At 35.2% G+C, this 15,358-nt stretch overlaps 2 protein-coding genes across 3 annotated transcripts; one reads left to right on the plus strand and one right to left on the minus strand.

The window, feature by feature from the left end:
* The first annotated feature begins 1,302 nt into the window (after window positions 1-1,302).
* LOC104891580 (hypothetical protein) lies at window positions 1,303-7,813 on the plus strand. Of its 2 annotated transcripts, none has more exons than XM_048642719.2 (4): window positions 1,303-1,618; window positions 4,971-5,041; window positions 5,517-5,591; window positions 7,549-7,813. In XM_048642719.2, the coding sequence occupies exons 1-4, from the start codon at window positions 1,474-1,476 to the stop codon at window positions 7,552-7,554; spliced, it is 297 nt and encodes a 98-aa protein (XP_048498676.1). In that variant the 5' UTR covers window positions 1,303-1,473; the 3' UTR covers window positions 7,555-7,813. The 2 variants fall into 2 exon arrangements, with proteins under 2 accessions (XP_048498676.1, XP_010675589.2); XM_010677287.4 differs by lacking the exon at window positions 7,549-7,813 and adding an exon at window positions 6,076-6,398 and having other exon boundaries at window positions 1,306-1,618.
* A 67-nt stretch (window positions 7,814-7,880) lies between these two features.
* On the minus strand, window positions 7,881-14,590 carry LOC104891579 (uncharacterized). Its single transcript, XM_010677285.3, has 7 exons — window positions 13,971-14,590; window positions 12,380-12,457; window positions 11,627-11,661; window positions 11,459-11,514; window positions 9,777-9,875; window positions 8,533-8,620; window positions 7,881-8,157 (listed from the first exon to the last, which is right to left on the minus strand). Exons 1-6 carry the CDS (start codon window positions 14,379-14,381, stop codon window positions 8,562-8,564), a joined length of 738 nt encoding a protein of 245 aa, XP_010675587.2. The 5' UTR covers window positions 14,382-14,590; the 3' UTR covers window positions 7,881-8,157; window positions 8,533-8,561.
* Between the last annotated feature and the right edge of the window lie 768 nt (window positions 14,591-15,358).

Here is a 15,358-nt window from a genome sequence, read left to right on the forward strand (position 1 = left end):
TTTGCAAATTTAATTTATTGTAGTTGTTATATGATACTCCCTCTGTTTCTTTTTATCTTTCTCACTTTCCTGTGCACATCTCCCAACGCACATTTTTGAACTTAAATATTTTTCATTATATATTAGTAAAAATTATAACGATTGAATATTAATAATGTACTAATTGAGACAAATCAAATAAGATCCCACATGACTATATTTTTTCTTATAAATTGAAAAAAATTGAGAAGATTCTCTTTAATTATGAATAGTGCCAAGATTCTAAGTGTAAATAATAAAAAAAACAGAGGGAGTAACTTTTGTAAATGTTTATTTCAGGAACAAAATGCCACATCACATTATTTTTGTAGGTTGATGTAAATATTCTTGAGCTTGGTTTCTAATCTATCTATCTTTCTCTGAGTTAGTCTTGTAAAGGACTTGATTGATACTAATTGATCCATACTAATATTATTGTGGATCAAAGCCACTTATTTAACATAGTTTTTCTTTTTTTTTCTTCATATAATAACCTTTGAAAATCTTAAGTTACTCTATAATTATTACCTATAATAGTGACCTTTTATCTTTAATAGTTTAATATAGTTACTCTCTTACATTAGTTTATCATAATAAAATTTTCATTTTGTAACAAAGTAACATTTTTCCATATAGTTAAACTTTACAATTTATATCTACTCATCTTCTATATCTATTAGTGTATATAATTTTTTTTTTCATAAATTATATGAATTAGCATTAGGTCCACATTAATTTAGTGTGGACCGGATCTATATAAGTTTTTTTTACACTGTCTATAGGCTATAGCAAGAAAAATTAAGAGAGAGGAAAATAAGAGAAAAGAAAGGAAAGAAAAGGAAGAGAAAAACATAAAGTTGTTGTGAGAAATATGGAGAGAGAGAAGCTATATATCAGAGCATGTATTGTTTTCGTATTGATGTAAAACTGATTTGTTACACCGGTATTTATAAGCAAAAATTCTACTGTTTACCATTACATATTCAACATTTCCTGTGCGGAAGAAAACTTTTCCTAACATACATTAAATACATGTCAGGACATTCATCACACTTAAACCGTGGAATTTGCCATTTCACTATTTCTCAACAAAAGTAAAAATTCTCTATTATTTACAAAGCGAAGAGTTTATCAAAATCTTTTCCTTCCCCCTTCATTTTATTTAATCCAAATCCTTCTTACTAAACCAAGTGAAAAAAAAAAAAAGTGTTCTTAAAGTCTTATGTGACAAATAAATTTCTAATATAGGTGTCCATATTTACTCTTTTGTGTTGCCTTGTTAGTTTATTCACTAGCTTCGGCAGTTGTGACACGAATACAAAAAACGAAACTGAGTAGAGGTGTCTATCTGATCATGATTTTCTAAAATTTATACTCCTTCATAGCTCATTCGGTGCTCGCCACCTTTTCAAGTTCCACAGAATTCTAGTTGTAAGGCTAAAAGAAGCTACGAACATGGCGTTTTGGTTCCCAGCAACTCGGCAAGCAGTTTATCTGACTCGCCTCTCTTCTCCTAAACTTGCTGCTGCTGCTGCTGCTGCTGCTGCTGCTCCTCCTCCTCTTTCTCTAATCCATCGGCGTGGTTTCGCCACCGGTGTCGGTATTCTCTGTGTTCCTTTGTTTAACTGTTTTAAGTATTGTTTAGTTGCCCAAATGGAACTATATCATCTTATTGTGGTGGATTTTCGTATCCGTTGTAGAAGTGCAATTGCATTTGTGCATATTGGAAGTACTTATATAGTCCGTTTCTAGATGAGTGTGACACTTTAACTTTCACGCTAGATAATGTATAATTTTGACTATTAATTACTCTCTCTGTCCCAAAATATAGTTCATATTTCTCTTTTTTCATGGTTTTTTTATGCAAGTAGAATATAAGAGGGATAATAAATATTTTTTGTTTATTTAAATAAATGTTGTTGGGGAAAAGATGATTTTAGGAGAGAGAATGGAGAATAATTGGTGAAAGAGCATTAATTGTAACATTTTGGTTGAATAAACAAATGAAAAAACAAATTTCAAGAAGAAAATAAATAATGGGACACGGTTTTTCTAGAAAAATTACGGAAAAATGTGGAACTAAATATGGAAATGGAAACTATAGTTTGGGACACCCAAAATGGAAATGGAAACTATATTTTGGGACGGAGGGAGTAGTTATTAGGTCCGGGTTATGTCTTGGATAAAAAGTAGTATAGGGTTTGATTTTAAGACCTCAAGTACATATACTGAAGTTTTAACCATTAGACTAAGTTGTATTTAGTATTATTAACATAAAGTATTATATTAATAAATGAAATTTTTTCTTACCCGAGGCATAGCCCGGGCCTAATAACTAGTTTTCTCATTAAAAATGACGTTGGAAGATTAATGAATGAGTCAACAGTGATAAATGGGATAAAAGATCCCATTTTCTCATTGATAGTGGTGCTTTGGGAGAGTAAATATTGAGGATATTTCTGGAACAAAATTATTTTCACGAGGGTATTCTGGACATAATTTATGATTGAAAATAGAAATAGGACTTATATTTTGGGACACCTTATAAGGAGCCATGACTTATATTGTAGGACGGAGTTCTAACCCTATCTTAGACAACATCGAATTGAACCACCATTTTTTCATAGAGCTTTCTTGCCCCCGAGTCGCATGAAAATAAAATAGATGAGATGAATAGTCATTCGATGAATATTATTTGAACATTTCCTGTCACAATAAGCATCTAGATCCAGCCACTCAGATTATTAACAAAAAATTTAAAATGAGTAAAAGAAAAAAATGGTCAAAGTAAGGTGTGTGAATACTGAATAGTGCAAAAGTCAAAGTGTTGCACTTAAAAAAGAAACAAATGAAATATTTGTTTTCTTCGGAACTAAGTATGATGTATGTACTTGTACAAATGATTGTGTATTTATTGCTTAACCCGGTTAAGCCACTATTGGTTTAATAAAAAAGACTAATTATTTCTAGAAGTTAGAGAAAAAGTTTGGTCTATGAAACGTTATGCAAATAACCTACGAGTTTTAAAGGGGTACAAAAGTGCTAAAAAATGAAGCACGATACGTTAAAAAAAAACGGTTTTTTTCATTAGGTATCCATAAGATTTCTTAATATTCACTTGGTACATGTTTTCCATAATTCATCAGGTGTCCTTGTGGTTTTGAATAATTCCTGACATGACCCTACCGTCAACTTTTCATTAAACATGACCCTAAAAAAACTTTTAACCCTACCCTAATCTTAACCCCACCCCCAACCGCCGCGCATTGCCTCCCCTACCCCGTCGCAGCCCTGAGTCGATTTCCCCTCCCCTCCCTCCCATCCTCGTTGAATTTCGCTCCCTTCCCCCAACCCTCGCGGAGCTTTTCTCCCCTCCCCTGTCGAGATAATGATTGCACGATATTCACAAGGCACTGGTGTTTCAGTTCTTCATTCAAGTGACCAGAACCAGAAGGACAAGGAAATTAGACGGGGGTGGGGGAGGGGAGCGAAATTCGACGGGGGTGGAGGGGAGGGGAAATCGACTTGGGGGCTGTGAGAGGGGTGGGGGAGGGGTTGTGCGGGGGGTGGGGGGTTTGGGGAGGGAGGCGAAATTCGACGGGGGTGGAGGGGAAGGGAAATTGACTCTGGGGCTGCGAGGGAGCGGGGGGAGGGGTTGTTGCACGGGGGGTGGGGTGGGGAAGGGGGCCAAGGGTGGTGGGGTTTGGGTGGTTAGGACATTAGGGTGAGGTGGGGTCAGGTGGTGGGTTTCAGGGTTAGGGGTTAGGGAGGCAAACAAGTTAATTAGGATTTATAAGTATTAATTAGGTTTAATTAGAATTAATTAGGAATAACTAGTATTAATTAAGTTAGTTACGGGATAATTTCGTTGATTTAGCCTTAATGACTAACGGAGTTGACGGCAGTTAGTTATTAAGGGTATTTTGATGATATTTCAAAACCACAGGGGTACCAGGTGAGTTTTAGAAAACTCGAGGTACATGTGAATATTAAGAAACCTCAGGGGTACCCGGTGAAAAATCCGTTAAAAAAGAGGTTACGGCTCTCAACAGGTTGGACGTTCTCATGAACTTTGTCGTTAGATATTGCTAGATTCGTCTTGGTGTTGGAGACTAGTTGCTAGCTCTCAAAATTTCATTGTCATTGTCTTAGTTGGTGGATTGAGTCCTCTGGTTAGAAGAACTTCAATTCCAAACTTCTCTATTAAAGTGAAGCTGCCTCTTTCCTTTGTTTGTCTATCCCGATTCATTGTTTTCTTCTCTTTGAATGTAAAAGAGGAATAGAAACACAATTTTTTCTTAGAAATTAGGGGCATAATATGATTTAAGCATCCATAAGTGCAATAGTTGTATTTAATTATGTAACTGCTTTTTAGATTTGCTTATCCAGTAGTATCCTCTTAGCATCGTGTCCTTGGATACGATGGCATGGCTAATTCAAATATTATTACACCAATTATCATTAGCATTACAGTGCCCCAGTTGCACCGGGTGTCATGCTCCTTCAGTTCTAATTGAACTTTGAAAGGCTTGGCATGTCTGTGTTTGTGTATCTAAAAACTTGTAGGGGCGCTCTCAACTTAAAAAATAAGTTTCAGGTCTCATCAGAATCAGGTCGAATCAGTTTAGTTCAGAAAGTTGTCACTGTGACATTTCTAAAGACTTTCAAGTCTGACATTTCTAAAGACTTTCGAGTGACACAAACCAAATTGCAACATCATGTAGCGTAGGGTGTCTAATAACATTCTTTTATTCTTTCTTTGAGGACTTTTTATCCAGCTAATTAATATTAGTTTTTTAATTACCTTGGTAAATCATATGAAAGTATAGGCATCAATGATGGAGAAGAAAAAGGGTGAAAATGATCTAGATGGTGATGGAAGACTTATTTGTATATAAGTTTTATCTTGATATGTTTGGTGAGTGAATTCGCGTATTTTACTTAAACTGCAGATCATCATGGTCCTTCAAAGGTGAACTTTTGGCAGGATCCGCTGAGCCCATCGAGATGGAAGGCAGAGCAGGTGAGTCTTGTCTTATAGGTTCTGATTATTACTGTCTTATATTGCAATTTGTTTTTATACCTCAATACTTTTACTAAGTTGAGGTCTGATCTCTTATCATCATGAACCTATATTATAACTTATCCTGTGTAGCGTAGGAGATTTTCTATCTGGTTTTTGTAACTGTTTTACCTAAAAATGCAAGCATCAGGGAGGAAAGGGATGTTTGTTACTCTTTTCTAACACGTTTTGACTAAAATGGTAGTGTCTAAATTTTTTTTCTTATGGCGTCTGGGACATCCTAGAATGAAGCAGCCAAGCAGGTGTTATGTCTTGGGAGGAAGGTTTAGGAGAATGCTCTAATGTGCTCTTATGTTATACTGTTTGCAATGTTTTTGCGCTTTCCTGATTATTTTGGACTGATTGCAAAACTATTCAAGCTTGGAATGATATTGCTAGGCTGTATTGGTACGTTCTAAATGCTCATAGTTTGCAGTTTGTCATTGTTTCTTTGGTTGGTTGGAGCGCACTGGTTTATGGAGGCTACAAGTACTTCATAGAGAAAGACGAGGTTAGCCATTTTATTGTTGCTGGCTTGACATAACGCATGCCTACTTTTTCCATACGGAAGTAGACGTCTTAATGCATAATTTATGTAGCACATTTTACATAGGTAACTAGAAGTTACTTAGTAATTGAGTAATAGTGCTTCTCTTTAACACATATATTGTCTTTCTGTTAGTATTTGTTTGTCTGGAGGTATATTTTGCATATAGTGCATGGATCCTGGCGACACCAAGGGCTTGCTATATTGAAGTACTTCACCTTTTTTAGTCTTATAGTAGTGGTACGCTTTGCTCATTTGGTAATACTATATGACTAATAGAGAAGCCTAGTAAGAAACAGCATCATAATAGTAGTAGTAACTCATTGCGAGACTAGAGAGACTTTTTCTATCTTACAGGAACATGAATCAGTTTTTAACATGTTCTGTAGAGGTATTCAACCAAAACTTGTGGAAACTCAGTCGTCTGTTTTGCAATTTCCTTTTGCAGAAAGTTACGGAATCGCCTAAGTGAGATCATGTATGTCCTGAACATTTTGGAAAATAAGGCAGTCATGTTGCTTGGCGTTAGCAGGAGCTAGTATTCTACTCTTTTCGGTTTCTGGTTTTCCCCTCCCTCTCCGCTTGGGGATTTGACAATGTGTATCCTGTAATGTACATAATTTGCTAGAATTGTATAAGGTTTGTGTGTTGTCAATAGAATTTCTGGTGAATGTTTGCCAAAGGTTTGTCATCAATGCCAAAAGAAAGCTCAAAGTAACAAGAGATGAGCAAAGCTCATCTTTTTGTACCACGAACTTCATGATTTTACAACACCAATAGCACTGTATGAACATAATTTGCCTGCATTTTCATTGTTGTTCTGATGTAACGTGAAAATGTGGGGAGTAATCAAGAAAAAGGGTTGATGATGATGAAAAAACTTGGATGATCGAGTTAATTGGGTAAATGGGACCCATTATATGAAGAATCCTCCTTTCTCTCCTCCTTCCTTGATCTTTCATGGCAGCATCAATCTCGCTGCTATTATTACTTGGATCTAGTTTCAAAACTATGACATCTTTCTATTAAATATAATACACTTTTTATGTAGGCAATTTTTATTCATGTTTCAAATGTACATTTTAAATATCGAGTGAATTGAACGCATTACTCTTCTAATTTTATATGTACATTTTAAATATCGAGTGAATTGAGTGCACTAATCTTTTTACAACTTAAAAAATTGGAGCTTTATTTTTGTTTTTTATGTTTTCTTGTGAATGGAGAAAAACATATATCAAGTGCGCCAAAAAAAAAAAACAGTAACATCGGTAACATTCGTAGCCCGTTTGGTAGTCGTTACTAAATTGTGGTAATGGGAATGCATTTTAAGTGTAATTCTATTAGGGAAGCACCCTTAAAATCTCCATGGGTAGACATTTTTTCTCCATGGGCAAGCAATCTCACCCCTAAACTTGTGTTTTTGTTTCCAAGGGGAAGCAATTTTCATTACCACTCATTACCACCTACAAGGTGGTATTGGATGGGAATGAAAATTCAAGAAGGAAAGTGAACACCTTTAGGATAAATTAGCATTACCATGGGAATGGACAATGATATTTTTCACCAATTTACACACAAATTCATTCTCATTACCACCATTTATGACCAACTACCAAACGGGCCGTGAGGTAATGCTCGGCCCCAAAACGCTAGTTTACAATAGAAAATGTGTTAGAGGATTATTTTCACCCTTTATAAACCAAACAAAGAAAAATGAGAATGACTTTCTCATAACATGTTTTCTTATAACCCAAACACTCTAATCCTAAGATTTCACACTTGATGGCGGTTTAACTTCAAAATGTGGAACAGTTTTCTTGATTCCAAGTCGATCAGATACTATTACTCTGTTAGATTTCTGGTTTTGCCTAAAGTTGTGATGGTTTCTTGATATGTTAAAGGTGAATTATTTTTTCAGACTTGAGGCACATATCTGAATGGAAGCAAGGCTTATGCATATAAGAAGGATGCTCCAGTTTGCTTGAGTCTTGAATCTTTTGTTTGTTTTTTTTACCCCCAAATGGCTGTTTCTATTTGCTTTTTTACAGTTTTTCGTTTACGTGTTTTTAATATACTTATATGCATTAAACATATGTAAAAGTTACAAAAAATTGATATTTGAAAAACCATACATGAAGACGGATCTAGTAGATTAGTAATGATCAATTAGCCGGTTTACTGAAGTCGACTTTGCACAGCCCCTGAGCAGCAAAATTTGTGTAACTTTTCAAATTCAGAACCCATGGGAACTTGAAAATAAATGATTCTATTAAATCTTGGTGTGTAATAATGTATCAAGTTGATTAACATAACTATACAATTCTATACAAGTTCCATTACATGATAAGCTAATACATAATCAATTCATGTAACTTGACAATATAAGTAGTATACTTTCCTTGCAATATGTGCAACTTACAGAAGTGGAATTTGTTACACCAGACCTGACTGCTGAGAAACATGACCCGTCTACGTAAGCTCGGATGAGAACCGCACTATGATTTCAGACAGCAACCGTGAACCATAACTACAGCAATTTGGCGTGATTAGTCAGTGTGTATATATGCAAATAAAGTCCTCTTATGTCTACTGTGACTTTACATCATTACCACATTCAATATCAGAAACATCATTTGACAAGATGTTTAGGATAGATGATCAAAATACCAAAATAGGTTAATGAATCAATGACGTGAAAATCATATGTAAACATACCAAGTAACATGGCCTGTTAATAAACTCGTATGAGGGTATCTATCATTAAGGTCCATATGGGACAGTTCAAATTTCAACTTGCTATTTTAGAAAGTGACCTATATGGTATAATTAGTTGGAATAGAGGTAGTATTTGGATTCTTGGGCATGTCTATGATGGGATGAAGATGCTATAACAAAAGATTACCTCCATACAGAGACAAGATCATGTTAGCTTTATTCCGCATCTTTCACTTCAGCTTCAATATCAACAACAGATGTCGAAGCATTCTTTCCTGCAAATAGAAGATAACTTGTCATCGATTAAGGGTAGAAAGAAGTAGCAACACGTGTTCTCGGGGGGGGGGGGGGATTGTTGGAAGGAGAGAGGAGAACTAATAACATGAGTAGGTGTTGCAGAAACTGGAAACATTCCAGCAAGAATTAGCTACCCAATTATCATGTTCTTACCAATGTGGAAATCATCTGAAACCAGGTCTGTACAATAGGTCATCAACATAGCACGCACAACTTTCTATCTAAACCTCTTCCATTGAGTCCCAGCCAACTATCCAAGTCAACTTGATACACCAGTTACTAATGTAAGTTTCTCGTAGGAATGGATGCCTGGATTGACTCCAGTCACTCAAGTCTCAACATCCAAATGCGAGCAGATTTCTACAATGTAGGTATTGTACCCATTGCAGCGAAGCAAGAGTCAATCTCAAGAGCTTAGGAGCTTAAGGAAAGAAAAAAGGGTTTTAGCAGTGACTGAGAGTAAACAAAACTATTTCAGTTTTCACAGACCCTTATTTACCTCTAAGTGCATGCTTGGATTGAGGGTAAATTAAATGGGTTAAGAAGACAAATTGAAGTTGATTTTAGGTGGTGCTAGAGTGTATATAGATAATGCAAGGAAGAATACATGGAAGCGGAAATACTATCCGCATTTTGGGGGTAATGCATTAACCTAGGGAGGGGGGGGGGGGTGGATAACTATTACCCCCAGAACGAGGGTTATAATTCCCCTGCTTTACACAATCAATAACTTATTACAACCATCCCCATCCCCATATAACTTCCTTTTCATTATGTTTTCTTCTAGTAACCCCCTTAATACATCACCTCCAAGCTCTAAGAACAAACAATTTGTTCAGTAGAAACTTCCAAATGGAAGATTGTAAAGTTCATTACTAAGGCAGGTATGTGTATTCAAATTCAAAAGCTAGTAATATAGAGCCCAACACTCTTATAAAGTCTTCCAGATGGAAAAATGTAAAGCCTATACAGGGAGGACATGTCTATTCAAAGATAGTATAGTACCCAAACACTGTTATGACACAAGTTTGCGATAATTGTCAATCAAACAATATGAGTTCACACCAAAACCATCCGAGGAATGAAGTAGATAGAAGGATAAATACAAAAGAATCTCGAAAGCTAGGACCATACCTTTTTTAGACCAAGGTGAGAAGTCGTCAGATGTTTGTCCAAATGGAGTAGAACGCTTGGAGGACTTGAGAGGTTCTTTTACAAACTCATTCTCTTCCACTGAAAATTTTAAATAATATAAAAAAAAATTCCATAAACCAATGCCATATTGCACCAAAATGTTGCAGCCTCTATAGAAGGGAAAAGAGCATTTAACTATTAGCAACCAACGCATACATTATTATCCTCTAATGGGAATAACTACTAGTCCCTTATAGAAAAGGGAAACATATTTTTGCAACTTCTGACGCAATCACGTCATCAGAACACCCCTACAACCCCAGGAGAGAGCCGCGGGGGGGGGGGGGGGTTGATTATCCATACAATGTTGTAGATAGTGGAGACTGCCAGCAGCCCATATCCAGAGGGACGCTAAAAGACCATTCAAAATGTCAATGAAAAGACCTGGTAAGAGATTGCTTAAATAACGAGAACCACTTTGCCGTGCATATTCTACTACAAGCAGAGAATTTAGTGAAACTTACAAATAAGAGTATAAGACAAAAGAGACAACCTCCAAAGAAATAATGTCCTCATGTTACATCTAGTAAGGCCAGAAGTTCTAGTTGCATGTTGAGAAGGATGAAGAAGGGTTGGATCAGAAAAATATGGAAAACGGTTTTGTTGCAATCTGGTTGTGCACTTATGAAGAAAGAAATGGTTTTTTAACTCAAAGACTTGTTCATGACAATTTATTTGGAGACTGATGTACAGCTGGAGTCAAGTGACATTTTGAGGAGCACTCAAAGATGTAATAGTAAAACAAGAAAATTTTAACTATTTCAAGTTACAACTTTGCTTTTCTTGGTTACATAGAGAAATTTATGAATGATGGCTTAAAGAAGATGATAATTTTGGATCTAACCTTATACATGTGGGTAGCACCCCTCCCTCTCTTTTATGTCCTGATATATTCCTTTCACTCTTCATTCCATAGATATTAGTTATTCAAGAAAATACAGCCAAGATGCAACAACACAGAAAAGGTGTTCGAATGTGGGGGGAAAGAAGTAGAAATAGGAATAAAGACGAAAATCTTATATCAAGACAGAGCAGCGAAGAAAAGGGTACTGAATACCCGACAGAACCAGGGCAGAGATGAACAAAGTGAGTTGCACAACAGAACCTTCAGAGGGTAAGTGAATTAGTCAAATTTCAGAGCATATTCTAGTTCAATGCTATCAGTAGAGTCTGGCTGCTTGAAGGAGAAATAAAATCTACTGTATGCATCTACGGTTGGTAGACTATAGACTATAAGTGAAGCAGTTTTCGACTAGACAGTCACAGCCTCCATCGGGTTATATGCAACTAGCTTTCTAATCATAAAAAGATGTACGTTATCTAGATACCTAATCATAAAAGATTGTTAATAGTGAAACCATGTTGCATATGTTTGAAAAAATGGAGTATGCATCATTTTCATTGTAATAGGAAAGTTGGAAGCAGATAAAGTGTATACATAGGCCAATAGTGAAGCACCATGCCATTTGCATGCATCAATTACTATGACTACCAGTAAATTACATGGCATGGGGAAAAGTGAAAACAAAATTTCAAAGAATGCATTCCAATGTGGTATAAAATTACTGGTTTATAATTACATAAGTAGCCAACAATGCACATGGAAGAATAAATTTGTTTACCTGAAAAGGGTTGACTACAGTACGGGCACAACTGAAGTTCATCAGTTAGAGATGATCTGGCAAACGTCAATAAGAAACGTAAGAAACCAGTAGTAATCCAGAATAGATAATAATTTATTTTCCTTTCTCCCTCATTTTTTCTGTGTTAAAAAAACAGTGTTTACTTACTTGAAAACCTGGAAAGTATTACCACAGTTTGGACACTGCATAAACATCAGATAAAGAAAAAGAATTTTAGTCAAAGGATAAAAGAAAGCAATAGAGAAACTTCAAGACTGAGAATTTCAGATTTATAATACTGATATAATGGAAAACGAAGCAACGAAAACATCTCCTGCATAGTGATAGGGATCCAAGACGAACTAGGCAAGAAAGATGTGCTAACTGCTAAGGTAACTTGTGTAAAGAATTTGTATTTGCCAAAGGAAAATTAGGTGTGAAATCAACTTTTTTGAAAGTCATACAAATCGACAACTACTAAAAATATATAATCTGGCATAGAAAGAATGATAGACAATCATTAGACCTATGCTGCCTTTGCAAGTGTATCTAATCTTCCTCTTTTTTGCATTAAAATTTAGGCTCTGTTCTCCTCACTCAATTCAGGGGAAAAAAAGTTAAGAAATGTTCAGACTTCAGAAAATTTAAGTTCATGAAGTACAAGTTCAGATAACTTCAGTACATAAAAGATAATTCCTGATAAGTTCAGATAATTCCTGATAAGTTAAAAGTTTAAATACACATGATCAAACTTATCAAGGGAAGCCTTCCTAGAAGGGTTTTCTAGAATAAGATGCTTCCATCTAGGGTGGTTGGTTTTGTTAGCTGTATGGTTTCAATTCACTGTATTATATCTTGGTAATATAATTTCCATTTACCAAAATCAAAGGCCTCAAAGTAAGAAAGTTAATGAAATCTTACAGAATCTTGAATTATGTCTCTTCCTGCCCACCAGAGGAATATTCCAAAGCCAACTACAGGTACGATTATTGCCAGCAACTGCATAAGCACGAAATAGAAAATCAGATCCATTGTTTGTATATTCAGAGTGAAATGGGACACGCATGAGAGGTCGTACAATATTGACACTAGTACTAATTCAAATTCCTAACTATTGATATGTGACAATAAACAAACCACGAATACATGTTATACACAATACCTCTGCATGAACAACAATGCCACAGCACCAGTATGACAACATATGCCAATCTGTTATAAGCTAAAAAGTTATTTACTGATACTTTAAGATGGGAAACAGAATTCAAGTTCAAGATATCAAACCTATACAAATCAACTACAACTCTCAAACAATTCTATTTCAAAAGAGCAACGAATGAGATATATATATACTTCTCTGTTATTTTATTAGTTGCAACGCTTGCCAATGTGCAAGTTTTCACCATTAACATCTGTAATTAACTAATAGTGCAAATCATAGAAAATTGATATTTTGCAAATATACGGTGAGATAAATCCTGACAGCATCATACATGCTAAAATTTGTTTTATATAGTATTAGTTTTTTTTTTCGTGAAGCTTATAAGTGTATAAATAGTGCAAAAGATAAGCTTTGCAACTAGCATAAAACATAGTTACTATACGCCAACAAGAACTTGATGAGCTGACGCCACTACAATATCGAAACGTGAAGGCTGCAATATGGGTATTGTTAGAAAACAGTCATTCACTCACTGAAACATTCAACTGACAACCAATCATCGACACAAATTCACAATTCGTGACAAAGGATTCACAAACAAAAACAGAATGAAGAGAAGTCCCTTTGTCAATTTCCACAATATAGCAAAGGCCACAGCACGGATTAATACTTTCTCTGTTTTCAATTTAGATGCTCCATAGAGAAAGTAGAGAGTTTTTTTAGAGAGAGAAAGTAGGGGACTATCACTTCTCGAATAAAAAACAATTGTTATGGAAAAAGTATGGGTAATTTAAAGGAGAAAGTGGGCAACCGCTCACTTTTTTTAAGGGCATTCTAGAAAGTTTAGTGCTAAAATGAAGTACATTTGTAGTGAGTATCTTGTAAGTATTCCGACATTTCCATTTTAAAGGAATGTATTATGTAGCAACAATTATGAAACAGAGAAAGTGCTATCTAAAGAAAAAAAAATTGAAATCCATCTTGAGTATAATCAATACTACAAAACAAAGATTTCACCAAAAAAAAATCAATATTAAAGAAAAACAGACGATGAAACAAGTAGGCTGCAGAATGGCATCAACAATAATAAAGACTTAGTCCGAAAACGATTTGGAGTCAGGCTAACATAAATCGTCATAAAAAATCGTTTCCTTGACCAATGAACATAACCAATACGTTACGTATCCAGTCTGGATACGCGTACCCATTCCTAAAATTTTAAAATCTCGCCGTTTTATGTCCCCGTATCCCAATCCGCACCCGTATACATAGACCATATATATGCAACCTAGCAATGAAGATGGCAAATTGAAACAAATTAAGGGAAGACAGAGAAAGAGAGAGAGTTACCCAAAGAGAGACAATAGTATCAAGAACCCAACCAAGTTGGCCAGTCATAGTAAGATAAGTCAATCCCACAGCTAAAGCAAGATTAACCAACACTCTAGCACTAGTACCATCATCTCTCTTATCATTTCCACCATTAAAATTAGGAAACTGATTGAATTTAACCAATACCACTCTCTTTTGCCGTCTCAAATCACTTGTTCTTACTCCATGTAAAAACCCTTGATTTCTAAAAGTGCACAACTTTATGTTTGAACAATTTTGAGGAAAAGAACTCATTTTTGTGCATTTCAGATGGTAAAATTTGATGGGTTGAGGTGATTTTATGAGGAATTTACATGTTGGTGTTGTAATTGGGTTTTGTTGGTGAGTATAGGTTGAGATAGTGATGGATATAGAAGAAGGTGTTGTCATTGGAAAACCATTAACAAACAAGTAGAATTGAGGGAATTAATTAATACTTATAGTTCTGAAGTTGATAATGGAATATAAATCAAATGTGAGACAGTGTGTATTTTTGTCAAGTCATATCCATTTATCTGGAGTACGCCACCAAAGGCTTGAGAGTTGAGAGAGACCTTTTGAGAGTTCTTCCAAGAAGAGTGATAAACTGATTTTAACATTGTTAAGGTTTAGTGAAATGTCTACCTGTGGTCACTGGTCAGGTTGTGAAACTTTGATGATGTGTGGTTTTTACTAATTTCATTATTGCATCTTTCGATTTCGAATTTCATTTTTTATTTCTTGTCATTTTATTTATTTAGTATTGACATTCATGAGGTGGAAAGAAAATCGACGAGTGCAATTTTAATTATGACTTTTCTGACAAAAACAGTTTCAACTTTAATTTAATATTAACTTTTCTGACTGTTTAAAGCTTGTGAACTACTCCCTCCGTCCCATAATATAGTGCTTGTTTCTTTTTTCACGGTCTCCAAAACATAACTTTGACCTTTAAAATCTTCAATTCCTTATTAATAAAAAATATAAAAAGTTGATATTATGAAATTACACATTGAGACGAATCTAACAAGATCCTACATGAATATGTTTTTTTATATATACAAATGAGAATATTCGGTCAAAGATTTTAAAGTTTGACCATCAAAAATGAAATAGGCACTATATTATGGGACGGAGGGAGTATTTGAAGAATGGTGTCGTAGAAGCGTCTAGTTTTGGTAATTTAGTTGGTGATATTTTAGAGTGTGGTAAAGTTTGTAGTAGTCTTTCTTTTGCTCATGTAGGTAGAAATGGGAACAAAGTAGCTCATAAACTTGCCCATGTAAGTCGAAGTATTAGGAATTTGCGTGTGTGGATTGAAGAAGTCCCGCAAGATGTATCGCCTCTTGTGGAGGCTGATTTGGTTTCAATTGAATAGTAGTTGATTT

Source organism: Beta vulgaris, chromosome 4, assembly GCF_026745355.1.
Source record: "Beta vulgaris subsp. vulgaris cultivar EL10 chromosome 4, EL10.2, whole genome shotgun sequence".
NCBI classification, from domain to species: domain Eukaryota; kingdom Viridiplantae; phylum Streptophyta; class Magnoliopsida; order Caryophyllales; family Amaranthaceae; genus Beta; species Beta vulgaris.

Coding starts and splice junctions, on each gene's coding strand:
- LOC104891580 (XM_010677287.4), top strand. CDS start 1,474: ATGGCGTTTTGGTTCCCAGCAACTCGGCAAGCAGTTTATCTGACTCGC. Junction 1,619..4,970: donor TGGTTTCGCCACCGGTGTCG/GTATTCTCTGTG, acceptor CTTAAACTGCAG/ATCATCATGGTCCTTCAAAG. Junction 5,042..5,516: donor CGAGATGGAAGGCAGAGCAG/GTGAGTCTTGTC, acceptor CATAGTTTGCAG/TTTGTCATTGTTTCTTTGGT.
- LOC104891579 (XM_010677285.3), bottom strand. CDS start 14,381: ATGACAACACCTTCTTCTATATCCATCACTATCTCAACCTATACTCAC. Junction 11,662..12,379: donor GAGACATAATTCAAGATTCT/GTAAGATTTCAT, acceptor ATGTTTATGCAG/TGTCCAAACTGTGGTAATAC. Junction 9,876..11,458: donor CTGTAGTCAACCCTTTTCAG/GTAAACAAATTT, acceptor TAAAATTTTCAG/TGGAAGAGAATGAGTTTGTA.